The sequence below is a fragment of the Equus przewalskii genome, chromosome 5 (assembly GCF_037783145.1).
Source record: "Equus przewalskii isolate Varuska chromosome 5, EquPr2, whole genome shotgun sequence".
Classification (NCBI taxonomy): domain Eukaryota; kingdom Metazoa; phylum Chordata; class Mammalia; order Perissodactyla; family Equidae; genus Equus; species Equus przewalskii.
In genome coordinates, this window is record NC_091835.1 from 42,337,777 (window position 1) to 42,361,622 (window position 23,846).

General features: G+C 42.4%; 1 protein-coding gene across 2 annotated transcripts in view; it reads right to left on the reverse strand.

Annotated features, from left to right (window-relative positions):
• Positions 1-4,736: 4,736 nt before the first annotated feature.
• Positions 4,737-23,846, reverse strand: part of GRIN2B (glutamate ionotropic receptor NMDA type subunit 2B) — a 402,656-nt gene continuing 383,546 nt past the window's right edge. For both annotated transcript variants that reach the window (XM_070619140.1, XM_008518527.2), the window contains 5 exons: positions 16,119-16,279; positions 14,094-14,281; positions 11,297-11,535; positions 7,038-8,913; positions 4,737-5,274 (listed from right to left, as the gene is read on the reverse strand). In XM_070619140.1, coding sequence (XP_070475241.1) covers positions 7,060-8,913; positions 11,297-11,535; positions 14,094-14,281; positions 16,119-16,279 — 2,442 coding nt within the window. In that variant the 3' untranslated portion in view covers positions 4,737-5,274; positions 7,038-7,059. The remainder of the gene's footprint in view (positions 5,275-7,037; positions 8,914-11,296; positions 11,536-14,093; positions 14,282-16,118; positions 16,280-23,846) is intronic.

The following is a 23,846-nucleotide window of genomic DNA, read 5'->3' on the forward strand; positions in this document are numbered from 1 at the left end:
GGAAAATGAAAAATACATTTAACAAATCCTTGGAGAATGTGACGTGGAGTCAACACTGGAGAAATAAGAAAGATGTCCAAGCTGGGTAGGGTTCAGGTGAGATTAAGTGGCTTGAATTTGTGTTCTTTACCATAGGCTTAAGACCTGTTCTTGGAGGTGGAAGGCAAGAGGAAGAAGAGATTGCTGGTGAGAGCACTGTTGTGGGTGAACACAGGGTTAGACCAAAAAGGGGAGTAAATGAAATCAGAGGGGTCTATGGACCAGAATGACAGAGGGAGCTTGAAGGAAGGAGATAAGACACAGAAAATGCAAGGTTGCAGTCAGGGAGGGAATTTCAGAGTTTTAGCTCTGGGAGGTAAAATAATTCCAAAAGAAGAGGCTCAGGCCTGGCCATGATGGGGACAGCTGAATCTCTGCAGTGTTTTTTAAATACTATAATATCTTTCACTCATACCCTGAAACCAGAAAAAATTAAAGTGGCATGTATAAATATACTAATTTATACATATGTAATACATATATTTAAATATTTTATACTTTTGCATTCATATATTATATGTGAATACAATATACTCCATTTTAAAATCTTTTATATTCTTCACAGCACCAGCCCAGAGGCATAGTATGTGCTCAACAGACATTGGTTTAATTGAACTAACATATTTAACTAGAGCTTTTCTTTTTCTCTCCTGCATAGTACTGGAACCTACTCCACCTCCTAAATCACAATGCTAAAATAATTACAAATAAAGACAGTTCAGGTTTAAAGTGTGGAAACCAAAGTTTTTAAATAACAGCTTTATAATGGACCTAATATTGTGCTTTTTAGTTGTACCCTAATCCTTGCACTGACATCCGTTTCTTTTTTGCCAAAGCACAGATTCTACACACCAGAGACCCAAGGCTATGAGAAATTCTACTCATCCACTCTGCCTTCCACCTTCAGTTCTCATCAGGAGTTCTCACCCTCATAATCACACCAGCAATTATGTTTTAAAGCATGGAACAGCACCAGAAACTCACTGTGATGAGCTCTCAGATGGATGCAAATGGACACACTGGCAGAGAAATGTGGATGATTTCTAACTTTACCCACTTATTCCCAGTACTGCTATCCTAACTCATCACTCTTGGGGCAAAACTGTTTTTCTTTGCTTCAATATTATAAATCTGAGACCCCAAACTTCACTAATCTATCCAAGGCATGGAAATAGCCCTGACTTTAATATAAGGTTTTTTGAGGGGTTCTTTGTCATGAGAATAAATAGGTTTATCTACTTTAAGTCACAGAACCCACAGGGCATCTGTGTGGTTGAGTCAACATGGTTGGAATGAGATGGAGGTGGGATATATTCAGATATCCAGTGATTTTATATAATACTGGAACCCCCAAACTAGAATGGAATCCTAGATCTAGATTGGGTATTAGAAGTTCTCAGACTGACAAATCTATAATTTAGTGATGTCCCAAATATCTGGTAGGACTAAAAAGGAATTGCCCACTGGTTAAGTTGCACATGGCAGTCCAATATCTCCTTAACAGTTAGCATGTGCTGGGATCATTGGGCACCCCGCATGGAGGTGGGGAAGTACAGAATATAGAACAACTCAGCTGAACTGGAAGATTGAATGGGGACAGAGAACAGATAATTATAGTAAACTTTTATTATCATAACATTAATTCAATTTGATCTTTTTAGTTGCTTACGCAGTAACCTGTAATGGAGGAGAAGCATCAATCTTCCATTTTCTATAGAAAGAGTCACAGTCCTTAAGCCTGCCCTACAAGGCATTGAATTTAGAAATTCATAAACTAGATACTCATGTGACTGCTTATTGAGAAGAATTCCTAGCTCAGAGTCCTATTCCTGTGTCACATGAGCCTTAAATAAAAGCAGGTAGAAGATGAGATATGGTTTAAATGTCTTTATACTTTAGAACTTGTACCTTCACTCCCTTCTCTGTTACTCTTAGTGTTCTTTGTTCTCTCCCTCTTCTCTTGCATCATTACTTTATTCCCAGGAAAAAGAATCAGAATCCTAATGTAAACTATGTGCTTAAATGTATAAATCTCTAATATGGCTTAACATGTTACCCTTCCTGGGATTATTTTCATTTAAATTACAGATGAGCAGCTCAGTGCTAAAGGAATATATCTGTGTGGGAAGCCAGTAGTTGGAGTGGAGTGGAGAGTAAAGGGAAGGTTTTCTTGGGACCTCTGAAATCACACCATGGACCATATACCGTTTGTAAGGCCAGACCCATTCCAGTATAACTGCCCATCTTAAGCTGATTCTCATCTATAAAGAGTTCCTCAGACAGGAAGAAGAGTCTATGACATTCAAGTGAAGAAAGCAAATGCTCTCCCAAAGTATTTGGCAGTCTACTGAGCAAACATTTGTTATATGGCTTTGGGCTCAGAGAGCATGTAAGTTATGGCCACAAAACCTGGAAATGCCTAGTGTATTCATCAATAGTCCTGCAGTTGCATTATTTATGCACACATCTGAATCATTCCTAACACACCAAACAGACCATACAGGGTGCTAAGGAACAACAGGGCTTTTTTAGAGGGAAGGGGATTAAAAGTATAAAGTGATTCCTGGAGTAGCATTTTCCAGAGGCTATTGCCCAATCTGTTCTTCTTTCCCTGAATCCTGAACTAACTAAAAAACAAACAAAAAGCAAAAAGAGAAACCCTAGTTTTTAATTGAGATGTGCAGGTGACCAGCACACTGCAGTTTTGGTAACATGGTTTCTTCACCTCCCATGCAGAGAATTACCCCTTAGGCAAATCCTGATGACCATGGAAGACTGGGTAGGTGATATTCACTTAATCATATAGACGACTCATATTTTATCACATTGCACATGCGTTTTGGCACTACTAAACCACTAACATTTAATGGAATCATTTGGGATTTTTTTTCACCTAATTACAACATGGCTGTGGCCAGTATAGGGGAATCCACATCAAGGATGTTTCCCATGTTCTGGCTGAGAATACACAATGACATACTTTGAAATGATAAGATCCACTGTACATGCATCACTCTGAAGGGTGTGCACATTCTTGACGCAGGCAAATTCAAGGGTCAGATTAACTGAGTTCAGTGGAAATGTTGAGATTTAAGCATTGCCACTGAAAGGAGTGATACAGGACCACACCCACCAACCCACTTCCATGGTGGAAGGGAATGAAAGAGGACACAAAAGATAGAAAGCATGGATTCTGAAGAAAATTGGAACAATTGATGCTCCTGAGGGTGTCTGTGGAATCTCACAGTTTTGGATAGATTGGATCTGTGACCAGAACCACCTGTGAAATAGATGAGGCTTACTGCAGAATTCATCCTCATGCATTTTACTGGGTTGTAATTTGGAATGACATAACATTTAGAACTTGACAATGCTCAGCCTTCCTTTCTTTTAGCTTTCTTGAGCAGGCCATGAATATCTTACTTGGTCCCAATTCAAACATCCAGTTCAAGAGAAGTGACAAACTGGGGCCTAAGAAAGGGTTTAGAAAAATGAAATTATCCAGCTGACAACTTCTGATGATGAGACGATAGGAAAAAATGTACTGTGGTATCTCGGGTAAATGGATTTGGAAATTCCATCCTGTGGTAAAGAGAGAGAGGCTGCCACCCTTCACAAAGCCAACAGTCCAGTAAAAGAGATTCTATTTGTCTAGTTAACCCAAGGTCAGGTTATGAATACCTGGCTAGAGGCAAATAGCACCTTCCTGATGGCAGAAATGAGGACAAGGCAAATATACAGTCACTATTGGCACCGTCCGTCTCATATCCACCTTTCTACCTCTGAAACCAACTTCTGCAACCTTTCTAAGAGAATCATCTGGCCACTGAATTTTGAGTAGGTCTGGTAACCTCTTCTAGAAAAGCATGTGAATTTGTAAGGTGCTGCCACCCTGTAACCAGATATCACATGCACAAAAAGTAGACATAGTGGAATTTTCTGGGTGCGCCTGCAGTGCTGATTTCTAAGGAGTGAGAGAGGGAGTAGGGAGAGGTCCAGTGCCCAGGCACTAGGAAAAAAAGAGTCAGAGTGACTGAGATGGTTGTTAAACATCAGAGGGGGCTGCTGGGAGATTTCTCAGGACTGGGCTTCCTGTAACCTCTCAGCCACATCAAGAATGAGAGGCTAATTTGACCTCAATTCTGGTTTAAGCTCTTCTGGGAATCTTTCCTACCCTAGGTGCTGACAGGAAAAATACGGTGCCACCAGCTTGACTTTGCATGGAATGTTGGGAATCTGTGGTCTACCTAGAAGATAGGAGCTGGACCTGGGGTTTGCTTAGAGCCAAACTGGACCCTGTACAAGCCCAGGCCGACAGGCATGAACACTTTCCACAGATCATTAAGAAAATTGGTGAGGTGGGGAAGCATGGACACAAATTACTTTTCCCTGGCTTTTTCACCACAGCGGCCTCCATCCGCATTCACTTTTTTCCAGACACCCTGAAGTAAAAGCCACACAAAACAATTCCCCCAAGGGAAAACGAAAATCCATAACAAAACACATTTTCCCCCTTCATTCCCATCCCCACCCTACTCCCTCCAGCCCAACACCCTGAATACTCACAAGAGAACACTTTATCTATACAAAATTAATTAGAAAACAAAATATTTACATATGAAATAAACACCATCTTGATTTCTGTCACCAGTGGAGACTGACAGAGCCCCCTTTGTTCTAGATTGCTGTTCGCTAGGTTGGTTGGTTTGGTTTTTTATTTGAAAGGGGTGAGGTAAGAGGAAGAGTGAGGGGAGGAGCCCCTGACCTCGGACAGAGGCGGGGTGAAGCAGTGTTTATATGGCCCTTCTCCTTCTTCCTCCTGGAGAAGCCTCATGCCCTCTGTCCTCTCTCTCAAAGTCTTTCCTTGAATCTAAGGTAAAGCACTCGGTGCTCCTCTCTCCATATCTGTGAGAGGTTCAGCCCCTTGCCCCCAGGTTCGTTTTAGAAAGAAAACAAAGCTTTACAAGGCTTTCAGTTGGCTTTAAAATAAAAGATACTGAGGTAAAAATCAAGGAGGAGGGCAGGGGACAGCAGTCGAGGGCAGGGAATGAGGAAGGGTAGTGAGTCAGGGCAGACAGGAAGGCAGAGAGCAGCCCTGGAGGGTGTGACTTGAAGAGACATGGCAGCTTCCTTCCAGAGGAGGATGAGCACCTTTCTGGTTTATATGTCCTGTGTGCAACATGGAGATCCTGCAGTCAAGCTTCCAAACAGACCCGGGGCTCTCAGGCTGCCACCCTGTGTAAAGGAGAGGATGGCAGGACAATGGAACTCACCCATAGAACACCCCACCCCAAGTTTCAGGACTGGCAGTGACAAATACTCATTTCCCTTCTCAAGTTTCCAACTTTTAGTGAAGGGGGCATCTCATCTGCCAGACCCTCATCCCTGGAGTTTTTATATATATATATATATATATATATATATATATATATATATATATATATATAAAATTCTTTATATATATATAATTCTTCAATGGTGCAGTCTGGGAGGGAAAGCAGGCATTGCGGGAAGGTGGAAGGGCTTCTACTGAGAGTGTTCACATTGGGCTCACTGTCGCATTCTCAGGGAGCCAGACTCCACAGGGTAGCGAGGGAGTCCCCTCCCGCTACCCTCCAGACTCCCAAATCTCTTCCCTTCTTCCCTCCACGCTTCCTTCCTGAGCTGTACTCATGGAGCAAGCTCATTCCTCTTAACTGTCTGTTCCATATCAGTTGTGATCAACTCTGGGGGAACAAGCCTGCTCTCCTAGCTCCGGGTTAAGTAAGAAGGGATCAAAGTGTTGAAAACATCCCCCTCTCTTACTTATCACACCATAAATGACTCCCCTATTCTTCAAAGCCTTACTTAGCTCCTCCCCAAACCTTGGCCAGCTGAGGGTCTAAAAAGCTCAAAAGAGCTTTAGAGAATCTTTTGCTCTCAAGTGTGGGCAAAAGAATCATGGCTGCTTCTATTTCCCTTTAGCCTTCCTGGAAAGTTCTTGGCCAAGACTGGTTGAAAGTAGTGGCAACCACAAAGGAATTACTTTTGTACCTTGCTCTTGGAGGACTGTTCATCACCTTTTTGTTTAGACCACAGAATCTTCTCTGTCAAGAACTTCCATTCTCCTCATTCAGGAAGGGTGAAGGGGAGAAACAGCCAGAATTCAGGTAACATGACCATCTCTGTTTGTATATAAGCCAAAACAAGTACATTGCTGAGGGATAATGAAAGAAACAACATTATGAGTCAAGGTTGCCTTCTCTACATTTACAGGACCCTGACCACATGTGTGTATAGACTACACATGTCTGCAAGTGTATATGGACACACAGTCCATCCTCTCTTCCCTCCGATGCACCATGGAACACTGCTGTGGTGTACTTTCTATCATCCACCAATGACCTGTCATTCCAGTTCACCACTAATGAGTCTCATGGAATTGAAGCAAACATTTTTTTGGCTTATATATAAACACACATGGCCACCCACTCTCTGCTGGGCACATTATCCCTAAACAAATGCCATCTAAACAACAAGAATTTAGCAAAAGCCTCTATTCATTCACAGGCAGTATGCTCAATGGTCTTATTTAGATGCTTTTTCTTCCTCACCTAACATAAAGATCAGTTTGGGAGGAGCTATGCTGTACTCACGTGATCTCCTTTTGCTTCTCTTTGCTTCACTCAAAGTGAGTGGCAAAGAGTCCTTCCATGTTAGGCGGAAGCTCACATACAGCCACTTCCTTTCTCTACTTTGCCCTCCCATACTGAGGGAGGAGCCCCCTGCATTCTCTCATGGGAACAGGAATGACTGACAGATGAGGGAAGGAGGAGCGAACTAGAAAGGGAGGAGAGATGGTGCTGGTCACCAGGGTTGCCCTCATAAGGAATCAGAACTCCAGGATCCCATAAATTAATTAAAATAACAAGAAAGAAGCAAATGGGAACCAAGTTCACCCCCGTCACCCTCTGTGACATGCACACCACACGCCCACAGCCCTACCCTCCCATACCCACCTTAACCTGTCTCTTTCCTCACTCAGACATCAGACTCAATACTAGAAAGTTTCTCATAAACATGCCCATTGCTGGAGCCATTGAAAGCCCTGGGGTTTTTGTTGTTAGGCACACAGGGGTTGGACTGGTTCCCTATACAGATGTCTTTCTGGAAACGGCCTGGCACAGCCCCATGAAGGGCCGAGACCACTGGCTTGTTGGTGACAAGGGCGCGGAAGTCCGGCCTGGCTTTCGGCGCCCCCGCCACCGTGGGCTGCCTGAAGAAGTAGGATTTACTGCCATGGAGCAAGCACTGGTCATCCCCAAAAGTGGGGATGAAAGGGTTTTGCGTGACCCGGTCGGGGTAGAGCGACTTGCTGAGCATGTAGCCGCTGCCGGGGTTGTTGTGGTGGTGGTGTCCGGCAGTGGGCACTGAGGACTTGTTGTTGGCAAAGGTGCTCTCACCAGCTGGCATCTCAAACATGTGGGCGTAAGGACTCCCATCCAGGAAACGGCCCTTGTCTTTCAGGCTCACGCTGCGCGGGGCCAAGGCGGCTTCTTCCTTCTGCAGGTCCACGAAGGTGTCATAGGAGTGCTGCCGGCGCAGTTTGTTCCGGTTCTTCTTCTGAGCCTTGGAGTTAGTCGGGCTCTGGGGGTACTTAGTAGTGGAGGCATTTGACGTCACCGCCACAGGGGCAGCTGGCTGGTCCAGCTCCTGTAGGGAGTTGTCCTCACTGATGTCATACAGGTTACCTGCTTTCTTGCAAGCCTCACACCGGATGCACGCCTGCCTGCCCGAGTTCTGCCCCGCCACCGTCGTGGAGTAGTTGTGCAGCTTTGAGGGGCAGCTGCGGCAGAAGTTGCCCCCGGAGCGCTCCTCCCAATCCACATTGGTCAGGTTCTTCTCCCAAGGTGCTGGGACCCCGCTGACCACATGTTTGTCACCTGTCCCATGTTTGAGGTGAGACCTATTGGTACAGGGCCCTCCTCCACTAACTGAGTCACGCTTAAAGTCATCACTACGCTCCTTGTAGATATCAGTCAGGTCCACGTGCTCCCAGTGGGGTGAATTCTCCTTTGGGCGGAACTGGTCCAGGTAGAAGTCCCGCAGCCCTTCCTTGTCCCTGAAGTAGCGCTTGTGGTCAGGGGAGCGGGGCGGCCGGCGACGGTAGGCCAGTTCAATTTCATCAAATTCCCGTCGGGACTTGGCCGAGGCTGGCCGCTTCTTCAGGCTGTCTTTATATTGCTGCTTACGCCTCTTTGCGGCATTGCCCTCAATATTTCCATAGGTGACAGTGTGGGTGGAGATGTCAGACACATCTGAGCGGATCAAGTCATCATGGCCACTATAGCGGTCACTCTTGAAGGAAAACTTGCCATACAGGTCACTTAGCTGGCTGTGTTTGGAGGAGGGCAGGCCAATGTCCAGGGGCTTCTTGCTGATAGACCTTGGCTGGGTGGTGAAGGGCGGGTTGTCACAGTCGTAGAGCCCATCGATGGAGCTGGCACTGCCGATGCTGTGGGGCCGGTGGTGGTGGTGATAGTGATCTTGGTACACGTTGCTGTCCTTCAGCTGCAGGTTACCAAAGGTTCTCTCCACTTCACTGATGTAGTCACTGAACAGGTTCTCCTCACAGGGAGGGTTGTTGTAGGATTTGCAGTCAGAATGCGTGAAGCTGCGGCGGTGTTCAGAGATGTCATAGACAGATGACTCGCGTCGGATGAAGTCCAGGGCGCTCTGTGGGGAGCCATTCACACCAGACAGGTTAGCCATGTTCTTGGCTGTGCGGAGCAGGCGCAGGATGTTGGAGTGTGTGTTGTTCATGGTCGCGGTGGGGGAGTTCATCACGGACTGGCGCTCCTCGATAGCCACTCCATGGATGCAGCTGTAGATACCCTGAAGAAGAGAATGGGACAGATTAGGTCTCCAGTGAGGCTAAAAGTGACCATAAAGAACACCCCTTCCCACCACTAATTGCCTAACCAGATAAGAAAAGTCAGGGAAAACATGAAACAATCTTATATACTCATAGAAAGATGTGGCCAGAAGCTTGCCTGATTTGTCCTCCTGCATTTAGCAAGTCTTATACGATGAGCTAAGGTCAGTGGCCTGGCTATCAGAGAGGGGGCACAGCTACACGGCTCCACCAAGTGACCTGAGCAAATAGACTGGAATCTCAGGGGCCATCCTTGCCTCAACTCCACCATTGACTTGCACTGATTTTCCATTCTATGCCCAGGTTCTCAAATCTTAAAAATGAGACCTTAAAAATCTTGCCATCTTAAAAATGGTACCAACCAATAGCAGAAAACATTGTCAGCCTCCTGGAAATCAATAGCAATGCTCTACAGATGTTGGGGCTGCTCTGTCCTGGCTGGCCAACCTTGGCTGCAGTAAAGCACAGGGGAGCTCAGTAGCTCACAATTGCCACACTTTTTGAGTTTTGACAAATTCTGAGCAGCTTTTAGAATTTTGGTCACCAGATAACAGCTGAGCAGTTCTCTTCTCAAGCCAAGCATGAACCAAATTCACAGAGAGAATTAGGAAGGCCTGGGGTCAAAGAAGGACTTTTCTCTTGCTGTGCCCTACACTGTGGGAGGGAAGAATTGGGATAGCTATCAAGGACTAAATAGGAATAAATAATTCCCTTGTTGAGTCCTCTCATTTATTCTCTCTTTAGCATCTGGTTTTCTTCTTCTACTTTCTCATTCACTTAGTCTTATCATACATAATTAATATCTTAACAAATTAGTATTGATTGAGAACTCCCTGTGTACAAATCTTTGTACAGGGCCTTGAAGAATACCAGCCAGGAGAATTTATGAATTGGGTCCAGGTCTAAAGTCAAGCTAACCTGCTAATATCTTGTTCCCTGCTTTGAAAGGTGGACAACTTTGGAACTTTTCTCTCTGGTAAGGCAAGTATTCGAAGAGGAGGTTGTTTGAATTGTATCTTTAAAACAAAGGGGATTAACTTGGAAAGGGAAGTTGTCCCAATGCATGGGGAGCAGAAGAGAGAAGACAGGAAAGGAGAATGGCAAATGGAAAAGAAGAAAGGTTTAGATGAGATGAGCCTCCCTGTGCAGAGGGCAGCAGCAAGATGTAAGACCTTCAAGGTAAGGTTACTTATTCCTTTCTCAGGCCTTCTTTTCAGGTTTTCTTTCCAGTCCTCCTTGCTTACAGCCAGGAGAAAATGCCAAGCAGTTTTCCTCTACAAGGGCAGTGATTATGTCGAAGGGCTATGATGGGATTTCTATTACTGGTCACCATCTCCACTGCTTCTGCCATCACCCTATCTGAGACCTTGGGAAGGGCCACACAGTGGAACAACGTGGCTCAGGGACCACAAGTTCCACTCTCCTCCTCCCAGGTTACTGAATGGTCTGAATCAACTCACAGCCAGAGAGAAAACTGTTCTCTATCACTAAAATACTACAGGAAAATGATCAAAAGATGAAACAACTTAATGAGAAACCCTTTTTCTTACATAAGTCCATTAAAGCTAAAGTTGGTTCTATCTGAAATCTAGACCTTTCTTCTAAAAGGACATTTGAGTTCACCTCTCATGAATGAATCCCATGACTTCATTAACAATATCAAAAGAAGCCCCCATTTTTTTTATTCTTCCCTGTGACCTTCTGTTCATATTCAAAACTGTGTTCCAAATCCTCACTTTGTGACTAGAACACTGAAGAGACCTAACTAAAGAATGACTGAAGAGTTGCATTCTTTCTCCAATTAAAAAAGTTTCTGGAATGTAAATTCCTTACGGGTCAGGACTTTCTGAAGGTTCTATTAAGCATTTTAACTCCCCATAATTCACATATGATTAAAACATAGAGTGAAACAGTGAAACTAATAATAATAGACCTTTGTTTCTCAGGATAACAGAGACACATTACATTTCACTATTTAAACAGAAATGTGATTTTTTAAAAAGGATTAAATGATTAATCCACCCTATACAGATTTAATTAATGGTAATGAAAGGCATTTGGTAAAAGGCATTTTTCATTTTGATAGATCTACCAGTTCTTATTTGAGAACCCAGTGCTCAAACCCCACACAGAAAGCTGCTTCTTGAAGGAAAAATAGCATCACCTGTTTTTGGGGCCACTTGAAATTATATCACCCAACCCCCTGGGGAAACATACATGACATGGTTTCTTGCTTTAGCAGCATAAGAGGGGAGTTAGTGGCCTCCTGGGTCTCTCTCCTTTGCACAGTGCTAGGCTAAGCTGTCCTTCACAACCTCCTGGCACCTAAATCAAAGCACTTACTCTGCTGATGGAGAAGACCATGCCAGGCTTGCCAGAACAGACACCCATAAAGCAATGTCGGAACTGCCAATAGAAAAGGTGTTCACAGATGAAGGTGATGAGGCTGAGAGCCATGGCCGCCCCCAACATGTAGAAGACTCCTGCCATGTTGTCAATGTCCAGCTGGCTGCTCATGACCTCATTCTTCTCATTGTGGCAGATGCCAGTAAGCCAGAGAGCTTCCAGCTCCTCCATCTCCCCTGGTGACAGAGCAGAAAAGCAAACAGAATAAAGAGAGAAGAGAGGAAAGAAGTAGAAGGGTGTTGGGGAAGAGAGAGAAAAACAGGAGAGAGAAAGAGACAAGAAGACACAAAGAAAGAAAATTAATAAAGTTAACAGTAATTTTATTAATACCATTATATGTTAATTTACCAATATATTCAATAAGTATTCAATGAAAATGTAATGTGGTAGTGCAGGTGATACAAAGAAATGAGACATTACCTCTGCTTTCTATTTCCTATCTAGTGTAAATTGGTATATAAATAATCAACATGACAAGCTATATGTAAGGAACAAGAGTTCAAATTGGTGAGAGTAATTTTGTGGATGGGATGGCCAGTGGGTTATCATGCGGGAGGTAGGACTTGGAGGTGGGGATGGTGAATGGGTGAATTTTAGTTTGTATTGCACAAAAAGGCACTGCAGGATACAGAAACAGCATGATCAATGGGAGGGAGGTGGGAAAAGACAAGGCTTGGTTAGGGAAAGGCATGCAGAACAGTTTAAACAGAATAATAGTAGGCAAAGGAAGCCGAACAGAAAAGGTTGATGCAGGCTTGCTGAGGGCTTGAGTATCAGACTAAGTACTTTGCATTTTATTTTGTAGACAATGAGGAATAACATAATCAAACAAGCAGTTCAAAAAACTGATCTTAAAAATGTGAAGCAGATTGGACAAGGGGAGGAGAGACAGAGATCAGCAAAGATAATGATTGATTCCCTAGGGACCCTCAGACTTACTGATTTCTTGTAGAGGAAAATATAAATATTAAGAGTAAAGGGGAGTAGGTTTGAATAAAATGAGACCACCAAAGTCAGACCTGCCTCCTTTTAACTCTGCTGAAGGAAGCTTTGATTAATTCAATTCATGGCAGGTTTTAATAATCTTTATCCACTTCACTGGATACTAGCAATTAGAAAGGCAGAAATTCTAGACAAAAGGAAAATGAAAGAAACCATGTGCCTAGAAGGCATCTAATTTTAGACGAGACAAATTCTGAAAATCTGATGAAGAAAACTGCCTGTTCCAATAGTTCCAGTTTAGTTAAAAATTTGAACTTTGTTTGCATAATCTGACTAGAGCCTTGGCAACCTGTACGAATCGTCTCTACTGCTGCCCTTCCTCAACCACAGAGGCTTCGTTATTGCCTTTAAGTGAGCTACATTAAAATCACAGAAGCTCTCATACCAAAGTGGCTTGTGAACACGCCAGCCACAATCCCCTCCTCTTTCCAATGTTAATCACATCAATTTTTACTCATTTCTTTGATCAAACTATGATTTCCTTACCTAGTCAAATAACTAACTTCACCTGGAGTCTCAAAATCCAGCTATGCTCTTTTGCCTCTTATCTCATCCCTAACAGCGAAGATTCTGCAGACATAATTTAGAGAACTGCTTGGCTGATGGCCTGAGGGGCCAAATAGAGTCAGGCTGCTCATCCATAACTGGATTAGCTTCTGTGAAGCTAACAGGAGAAGTAGGTACTTTGGACAATAAAGTGAAGAGCTATGCAGAAGACATGAGTATATAATGAAATCGCATCTCCTATGAGATTTTCTCAAAGCAAGTTGGCCGCTCAGTCTGCAGCCAGAATGACACTGGGGAATATCTTCTGGGTGTCTGCTTCTGAGGACCCCAGTCCCGCTTCCTACCTTCTCCAGCTGAAAGAGCAAGATGGGAGAGCGGGAAGAATGAGCCGATAGCCATAAGCATATTTCTCTGCCCTTTCTCTGGGCACATAAAAAGCAGAGACCTTTCCAAAGTTCCATACACTGCTCTGGCCACATATGAGAAGACTGTTTGCAACATTTAATACCAGCCTCTCTTACTTTATCCCTGAAGGTTTCATCATAGCCTGAAATCCTGAAACATACTTCCTTGACCCAACTACTTCAATCCTTCCCCCTAAATTTCACCCTGTTATGGGTTGAACTGTGCACCCTCCAAATTCCTATGTTGAAGTCCTAACCCCAAGGACCTTGAAATGTGACTTTATTTGGAAATTGGGTCATTGCAGATATAATTAGTTAAGATGAGGTCATCCTAGAGTAGGGTGAGCCCCTAATCCAACATAACTGGTATCTTTAAAAAACGAGGAAATCAGACACAGACATGCACTGAGGGAAAACGCACAAGGGAGAACGCCTTGTGAACACACGAAGGCAGAGACGGAGTGATGTGTCTACAAACCAAGGAATGCCAAAGACTGCCAGCAAACCACCAAAACTAGGGGCAAGGCATGGAACAGATTCTCCCTTGAGGCTCTCAGAAGGAACCAATGCCAACACTTTAATCTGAGACTTCTGGCCTCCAGAACTTTGAGACAAATTTCTATTTTGTAAGTCACTCAGTTTGTGGTTCTTTGTTATGGTAGCCCTTGCAAACTAATACATCCTCCCCAAATCTCAGAGTATGCTGTGAAATGCTTTTCTGGAAATGCAGGGGTTAGAGGCATGGAGAAGGAAGAGGGGTGGATGTTTTGGACTGGCCATCAGAAGAGGCCAAATAGGCACTTTCTCTCTCTTTAACTCACCATCTCCGAAGAGCTGCAGGATAGCAAGGTCCACCTGGCGCTTCCATCCAGAATCTTTCTGGATGGCAATGCCATAACCAGTGGAAGCAAAGACCTTCCCGCTGCCAATGGTCACCAGCTTGCAGCCTTCATCTCTGCCTGCCATGTAGTTCAGCACTGCTGCATCATAGATGAAAGCATCCAGTTTCCTGTGCAAGAAAGAAGCAAACAAACAAAATCCAACGGAGGAATTTTAGTACAAAACTACCTGTGGGGCCATTAGTATGAAGCAGTAGGGTTCCAGCAAATTATGGGAAGAATTAGTTCAAAGCAAGGCTCAAGTTGGAACTCAGCCAGAATCTAAAGCCTAAATCCCAGGCTGTTGTTTATGTGATTTTGGGTTGAAAGGAGGAGTTCTTTCCCTCCCACTGGGAATGATGAGAATGTAAGTTGGGCCTAAAGCCAACTCATAAGCTCTATCTGAAAAGAAGAGGAGTAAAAGGAATCAATAAAAATAATAATAGAAATAATGAAAAGTAACCATCACAGTCATAAGAACAAATAGCATGAGTTAGATTTATATAACATTTTTCATTTCTCAGTTCATTATGGTCCGGAGTTGGGATAAGTGTAGGTGCATGAGTTTCAATAGATGTGCAATGCTATTTTTGTGGTCAGAAAGGTTTCAATATTCGGTTTTGCAGCACAAAGAGAGAAATGAGTAGTTGGGGTTGGGGCGGTGGCAGCACAGGCTTGTGTTAAGAGCAAATGTGTGAAACTACAAGAGAATGCAACATACAGAAGAGCTCAGGTCTCTCAAATTCCTAAACGTGTAAGAACCTCATTTTCTATAATGTGCTTTGCAAGGAAAAAGTATGTAGGAAAGGGATTAAGACAGGGTAAGGGCAGGAAGGCACGGATCAATATTTAAAATCAACATTTAAATACATCAAAGGTGGAGGAAGAAATTCAGATATAGCCACACAGGTAATAGAGAAATCTGCAAGAAAGAAAAGCATGCATTGTTCCCTTCACTTTTACAAGTTAAGTTAGCTCTATCCCTCCTTAGGAATAAATAATCCCTTTCTGGAAAAATAAAATGCAGAACATTTTTCAAAAGGTCCCTGAGTACCCTATAGAAAGGTGGCACACCAAAACCCCCAAGCTTTGACATGATTGAGAACTGTGGATGTACCAGGGGCCAGTCCCCAAAGTGGTCCTACTTCAAGCTCAAATCTCATCTCCTGAAGCCTGCTGTGACTTTAAGGTGATAGGATAGAGTATAACAGTATTTCAGTAACCATGCATCTGGGTGGCTCTTCAAAAACTGGAGCCACCAGGAGGTCCAAGTGCTGCTAGTTATCATACAACACAGGAAATCAGATTATAAGACCCCTTGACCCAAAAATCCCACATATCTCAAGCTCAACTGTCTGTCTTATTCCACAGCTGTGGCTTCCGGGAGGCCAAATAAATGAAAGGACTAATGTGGCTGAGATTATGCAAACCAGCATATTTGCAGTTCACCAGCTCCTCCTAATGAGCAAATACTTCCTAGAGTACAGAGCTGGATCAAAGAAGGCCAACAAAAGCTGGAACTGGAGATCAGTCAACACATTCTTAATGTTTGTTGTCTAAAAACCTTGACCCTTTTCTTCTTTTACTTCTCTCTTGTCCATAACACACCAGAATGATCATTTTCACTTCTGAGTCAATAGGTCTTTCTTTCACGAATAACGCATGAACCTTATCCTTGACTCTTCCATTCTACTTTGACTTCTACTTAATTCCTGTTTCATGGTAACATTAATGTAAGCAGAATATAATTTGTAAAAAACACCACAGAGAAGTAAATAATAGCATAGGGATCTCTGCGTACTGGCCTGAATTATACTGTCAAACTTAACTTGGAAATCTGTAAAGAGTAAATGAAGTCTTATTTGCTTTAACTTTGTATGGCACCAAAGCATAGTTCATCTGACTCAATGTATGTTTAATAAATGTGGGAAACATATCAAAGACTCTGAGCTTGGAAGCAGTTCTTACCCTGTTTTCAGGGAGAGCAATGCATCATCTACACCCCTCTGGTTGAACTTTCCCATGTAGGCATGCATTTCTGCATAGTTATTGCGAATATTCCTCTCTGTGCTCCCATTGGGCACAGTCCCAAAGCGGAAAGGAGGTGAGAAGTCATTAGGTCTCTGGAACTAGAGAGGGAGAAAGAGAGAGAAAGAGAAAAAGAAAATGCTTCAGAAAATGTGAAGAGATATTAAATTAGTATTAGTGGATTTATAAAGGGAAGGGAGCCGACTATAGTTCACCAAATACATTAGCCCTCACTCAGGAGCAGCAACTGCTATCTGAAAGTGGACTTTAATTCAACTCAGTTTAATACATATTGTTGAGAGCTTTCTATTTGCCCAATCCTGACTTTAAGCTGTAACCCGTATGTGTTCCACTTATGTACACTGCACAATACCAGTGACGATGGAAATATGCTGTTAGCTTAACTGCAGTGGACTAGTCACCTTTATTTTTAGAAATTGTGTAAAATTTGCTTCCAGGTCTCTTAATTTATGGGCCTAAATACATTGCCATTGCACTATTAAGGTCACAGGGTCTTAGTGAGGTGAGCTACATCATATGCCTGAAAATAATTTGTTGGGTATCAAATATGTTTTGCTAAGAAATTTTCTCTTGACCTTCCCTCATGTATTAAAAGCTCATATTTATCTTACATGAGTTGTAGGATAAATTGTAAAATCAAATACAATTTTATTTATGCTCCTTCCCTTGCTTAAGAACTGAGAGTACGTCTCTAGTGCCTATCATAACAAAGTGAAATCTCTTAGATTTTCACCTCTATGACATCAGCTTTATTTCTGGCTACTGCCTTGAAATGAGTAAGTCTGTATGTTGCTTCCTGAACACAAAATTTGTTCATTTGTATCTTCATGGCCTCATATAATCTGTACCCTCAGCACAAATTCACCTTTCTCTCTAGGCCAATTCATGTCCTTAGTGTCAAAATGTAATTCAAAGCAGTTTCTTCAGGAAACCTTTCATGAGTTTCTTCTTCCATTATGTCTGCCCAAAGTGACCCACCAGCACTTGGTGTTCTTTGTTTAGATCACTGTAACTCATACCACAAATTCAATTACTCTCTAAATGAGCTGGCTAAGTTATGAGAGCTAATCTCTGACATAGCCACCAAGAGAGTTTAAGCTCTAGATTGAGACATACAGACTGACAACCAGCTCTGCCACTTACTACTGTGTGACCTTAGGCAAGTAGCATGAACTCTCTGTGCATCATTCCTCATTTTTAAGGAGATGATAATGTCTAGTTTTCAAGATTGTTGTGAGAATTAAATGATACAATGCACAAGAAATGCTTCACACAGCACACTGCACATAGTAAGTGCTCAATAAATAGGCGCAATAAATGTTCCTCTTATTATTTTTAATTCATGTCTATATTCTACATTCCCTACTGAACTTCACACTCTCCAGGCTTCTCATTCTAACAGTATAGCAATGCTCAGATAGACTATGACCAGGGGAGCTCTGCTCTTCTTGGCACAGGAAAGACGATGCAGATATTTAAAGTCTTCTTGGTTTCAACACGTCTTTGAAGATACATTTGAAAATCTACCCTGCCAACTCAGGACTACTCTAAACCCTGATGGTGCCTGAGCTTAGAGCCATTCTCCTTTCCTCTTCCCTTGACCTGAGAAGCTCAAAAGTGGTTTCATGGACCACAAAACATTGCAGTGCCAGGAGCCATAAATGCCATCTTAATTGCTCAGAGTTGGCCATAGAAAAGTAGAGTCATGTAGAGCCACCCTTGATAGCCTAGTGGTTAAAGTTAGGCACACTCTGCTTTGGCGGCCTAGGTTTAGTTCCTAGGTGTGGAACTACACCACTTGTCTGTCAGTAGCCAGGCTGTGGCAGTGGCTCACAAAGAAGAACTAGAAGGACATACAACTAGAAGATATAACAATGTACTGAGGCTTTGGGGAGGAAAAAAAAGAAGAGAGGAAGATTGACAACAGATGTTAGCTCAGGGCAAATCATTCTCAGCAAAGAAACAAACAAATAAAACCCCTGCTTAAAAAAAAAGGAGAGTCATGTAGTGGTTTTAGGCAATCTGTGATGCATCAAAAGATTGCTACTTTCTGACTCAAAAAGCTCTCAGTTTGACTTACCACAGTGCTTTTTGCTATTAAGAGTTTTTGTTTCATTATTACTAGAGAGGTTGCCATTTTTAATGGAATGAAAACACTACAAAAGAGTCAAAGGATTTTAGAGTTGGATGAGCCACTCAAGGTTAACTAGTCCAAACTTTTCATTTTACAAATGAAAAAACTGAGCCCCAAAGAGGACAAGTAATTTGCTCAATGTCACACAGTGGCAACGATGACCAAAATTACCAGGGATCAACTGGCTTAATTAATAGTACTCCTCTGTCCTCAGCAGATAGCAAGTTTAAAGTAAACAGGGATATGCTTTATTGGAAGAGACAGATACCAGAATGCTAAGCATATCACTGTCATTTATAACACTTCAGATGTTTGAACAAAGGTATCCCCCAAATCAAAAGTAGGGTAGATACTATGGTAGGCAGCAATATAACTCAATAAACTCCCTTTAATCAGTAACTTCCCACTTTGCCAGGACAATGACAACCAACGCTCACAATGACCAAGATTCTCTAGGGCCCAAAGTATTTTCTGAAACATCAATGAAAATTGAAATCATATCCAATACAATTCTGGTATAAATTATCACATTCCAGTGTTTTGAAAATTGGCAATCCATGTGTATATGGAACAATTTTTGATTAACCAAATGGACTCTGATGTTCAGAGTGTGACATTTCCTGATGAAGCTAGATTATGCAAAGTTTCTATACTACTCTTTAGTAACTTTGAATTTTAAATTATCTTAGATTTCTAGATTCTGTTTTATCAATATATCCCTAACTAAACAAAATGAAAGAAATGATAAAGGACAACTTTGAAAAAGAAGAACAAAGTTGAAGGATTCATACTCCCTGACTTCAAGATTTATTATAAAGCTATAGTACATGACAATGTGACATTAGCATAGAAATAGTAAAGAGATCATCGTAGGAGAATAGAGTGCCCATCAACAGACCAACACCTATATGGTGCGAAGGCAATTCCGGGGAGGTAGGAGAGTCTTCAACAAATGGTGTCGGAACAACTAGATATCCACATGCAAAAAAAGAACTGCATTTCACATCTCACAAGATATACAGAAATCAACTCAAAGTGGATCATACGCCTAGATATAAATCCTAAAATTATAACATTTCTAGAAGAAAATCCGTGTAAACTTGAGTTAGACAACGATTTCTTAGACACAACACCAAAAACACAATCCACCAAAAAAATAAAAGAAAAAAAGTTAAATTAGACTTTATCAAAATTAAGAACTTCTCTTTGAAAGACACAGTTAAGATCATGAAGAGACAAGCCACCAACTGGGAGAAAATATTTAAAAATAAATTAAAGCTATTATAAAACTAAAAGAATTAAATAATAACATAGCAAGACTCTGATATAGTTAAAGTATCTTCCATAAGAAAATAATCAGAGAAACCAGCCAGCCCTAAAGAATGGGAAGGTTCAGTCCTGTGGAAAGCACTGGTCTTGGCAGAAAATTTGGATTTCAATTCCAGCTCTGTCTCTGACCAGCTGTGTGAACATGGGCAAGTTACTTAAATTCACAGAGTCCCTTTTTCCTGGAAGCATTATTTCTAATGAATAATAAAATAATATATAGAAAACCACTTAGCACAATATCTGGCACAAGGTGGATTCTCAAAATTATTAATTGCTTTTACAAGGATAAAGTTCTAATATCTAAAATTATTCTATGTTAGGCAATGTTCTCTAAGATTGAAAATTCTTATTCTCTAATTTGTTCCTTGAACTAGACCAGGGCAGGGACCAACAGGGAGAGTGCACTGCCCCAGAATTAGCCAAAGCAGAAGCAGAAGTGAGTTTGCCTTTTCCTTTGAAAATTCTTGTCCCAGCTTGGTGAGGTTTAAACAAAACATAGATTTTTTAAAAAACTGTCATTGGGACTTGAACTTTACTAAAGTTTATGACCACAGAGAACTGTATGTTTAGCGAGGCCTGTGAGGAAGAAGGAAGAAATAATCTTCCAAATACCTTGATGCTTCCAATAAATGCCCTTGTAATAAAACTTACTTCACACTGTGAGGCACTATATGGCACTCGCTTAACCTGAGTGGCAATCGATGCTCTCTGGGGCTTTAGGAAGGAGTAAAATTTAACACTGTTAAGAACCAGAAGTCTTAAAATCCACAGAACAGAGAGGACCCCAAGAAACAATTTTTTTAAAAATTAAAAAACCCAATACACCAAGGAGACCAGCATTAGATTTAAAAACTTATTCTGATTTTAAAGTAGGGAATTTTATATAGTACGCCTTATTAGTTACCTTTGGCCATCACAGGGCTTCTGGAAACTTTTTCCAGATTAACCCAGATTAGGATTATAAAAACAGATTTAGATAGAGAAAGAAAAATGCAGAAAGGAAGGAAACTTAGAGATCAATCCCATTTCACAGAGGAGGGAACTGAAGTCCTGAAGAGGCCAAGTAAGCTGTTCAAGGCCATGTGGTGAAGTAGGAGGACAAGCTGAGACTTGACTGCTGGGAGCAGAGCCTTCCTACTGCAGGCTCAAATGCTAGCCAGCTAGTCCCACTCCTGTTTACTGGGGACCGAAGCCACATACTGTAAGTGGGGCCACCTGGTGAGGGTATCCTTCTCTTTCTGGCATATCAAATGCCAACTCCCACTCCCCGTCTGGATTCAACATACGGCTTTCAGCAATTACTGTAAGCACACTCTTGCACAAGGGCAAAACAATGCCAGAATGTCAAGAGAACTGTAATCTCACTTGATCCTCCTAGAGAGCAGCAGGGAATCAGAATTTAGCCCTCTGAGCTGCTCAGATCATCATCTCAGCCCCCATCTTAATGACCGCAAAGTGAATTAGTCTCATCAGTCATGCAAGGAGAAAGGTGCCAGAAGACCAGGAGTGAAGGCCCCTGATCCCACCCACAGATGATCGGACTGGAGGGCTCTGGGCTGCTATGGCTGCTGCCTTCCCAAGAGAAAGCCTCTCCTACAGCTTGTTTCAGAGAAGAAAGTGAGAGGGGAAGAAGTCAGGGAAGTGGGAATCTGGTCCATTTTGTTTTATTTATTAAATAAATACATAAACCGTTTTTCCTATGTATAAGGCATTATTAATTCATTAATAATAGCCACTCACGTTCAACATCTATATATGTGTGGGGAATAACTCATATTATCTCCTTTAACTATAATAATTAAAATGCATTAATGCATTTGGCAAATATTTACTGTCTATTTCCTGAGGACTATATCAGGAACTGAGGATACAAAGATGAAAATAATCAGACTGTTTTCAATTAGTTTACATACCTCTGGTATGTAAATATTCATTTAATTTTTCATTCATTTATTTTTTCAATCATTCATTTGCCCATTCATTTATTCTTTCATTCATACAGCTATTCAGCAAGTATTTATTGGTCTCTATCACGTGTAGACACTATTCTGGGTGCTGGGGATACAGCACAGTATTAGAGAAGAATAAGATCCTGCCTTCAAGATTGCACAGTGTAAAGCAGACAGGCAGATAATAAGCCTGTTTTTTGTTGTTTTTGTTTTTTTCATGTAGTAGACTAAAGCCAGCCACAACTTCTTTGCCACTCTGCTCATCAGGAGGTGATGTCTATGTCCCCTCCCCTTGATTCTGGCCCGGCCTTGGTGACTTATTTGACAAGTAGAATGTGGGACATTCTGGGACTTCTGAGGCTAGGTCGTACAAAGCTTTGCAGTTTCCACATGTGCTTCTTGGAATCTCTCTCTGAGGGAAGCAGTCCACCCTGTAAGAAGTCCAACAACCGTGAGGCCACCTTGCGGGACCCACCCATGTAAGCGCTTCTGTCTACAGTCCAGCTGAGCCCAGCCTTCCAGCTATTCCAGTCAGGGCACCAGGCATTAGAGCAAAGCCATCTTGGACCCTTCAGACCAGCCTAGCCACCAGCTGAATACCAAGTGAGCTTGGTTGATGTCACATGAAGCAGAAGAATCACCCAGCCAAGCCCTGTCCAAATATCTGACCCACAAAATAGGGAAATGCAATGAAATGGTTGTTGCCTTAAGCTACTAAGTGCTGCAGTATTTGCTGTACAGCAACAGATCACTGGAACACAAATGATTTCAAATCATGAAAATAAAGTGCTATGAAGAAATTGAAATAGTTATTATATGGGATAAAATGTGATTGGTAGGAGAACAAGTTTAGATTGCTGTCCTGGTAAGGCCTGTCTGAGAAGGTGGCATCTGAATGGAGACCTGAACAATGAAAAGAAACCAGGCATGGAAAGATCAGAGGAAAGTACATCAGGCCCAGGGAACAGCAAACGTGAAGGCCTGGCAAGGGGGCCAGCTTGGTGTGGTGAGGGGGCAGTGAACAATGTGATGGGTGCTATGGAGCAGCTGTGTCCACGCGGCAGTGGGAGCACAGAGCAAAGGGTGCTATCCTGAAAAGTGTCACAGAGGCTATAGCACCGGGGCTAAGATTTAAAGAAAGAGTTTTCCAGTTGCACTAGAAGAGCGAAGAGGTTTCTAGATGGAGACAACAGTACGTGCAAAGACAGGACAGAGAGAGCCCAGGCATGACTGGAGACCACAGGCAGCTTGTCATCACCAGAGCCTAATAGATAATGGCTGTGGTGACTGGAGGTAGAACCAGCTGAAGAGGGAGGCAGGGCCTGGATCACAAGGGAGTTGAATTCTGTGCAAAGATGTTTAAAGTTCATGCTCTAAGGGATAAGAAACAGCAGAGCCTCTGCCTGAGTTCAAATCCCAGCTCTGCTGCTTGATAGCTATGTGACCTGGAGCAACTCACTTAACTTCTCTGTGCTCCAGTTTCCACATTTCTACAATGGGGCTAATAATAGTACCTACCTCATAAGGCTTTTTACTATTCAACCAGTTAATCTGGGCAAAGTGTTAGCACAGTGCCTGGCATGGGATAAATACATTATATTAGCTATTATTACTGTCATTATCATTATTATTACTGCCATCACCATCGTCATCATTATCAGAAGCAACTGAAGAATTCTGGCAATGTTAAGACTGGGTTTTTGTGTTAGAAAGAGTCCAGAGGTGCCAGCATGAAGAACAGGTTGGAAAGAATAAGATAAACAGGAGCTGAGGAGGACCTGAGCTCCAGTGATGGTCTGGGCAGCAGGGGGAATTAGAAGAAACAGAAGCATCATCTGATACTGTCACTACCTTCTAAGAATATGACAGACGGCCTATGCACAACCAGATAAAACACAAGACCACAGAGGTGTATACCAGTGCCACCAAATTTCCAAAACCAGCCTGGGTTTCCTGGAAGGCTTCATAAAGGAGGCTGGATTGAAGCTGGCAGGGAGGATGGATTGGAGTTGAAGGGTGGAGATGCAGAGTTAACACCAGTTCACACTAGAAGAACCCCTCCACGTTAAGACTCCTCCTCTGACACTGCTTAGTTTTTCATGGTGAGTGAGCAAACAGATACTTGCAGAGAAGTCTTTGAGGCCATAATGCCAGGAGAAAGAGCAGGCTCTGAAAACAAAACAAAAACTCTCCCAAATGTTGATGGCATCCAGGCTTTTGTGCTGATCACTAGAC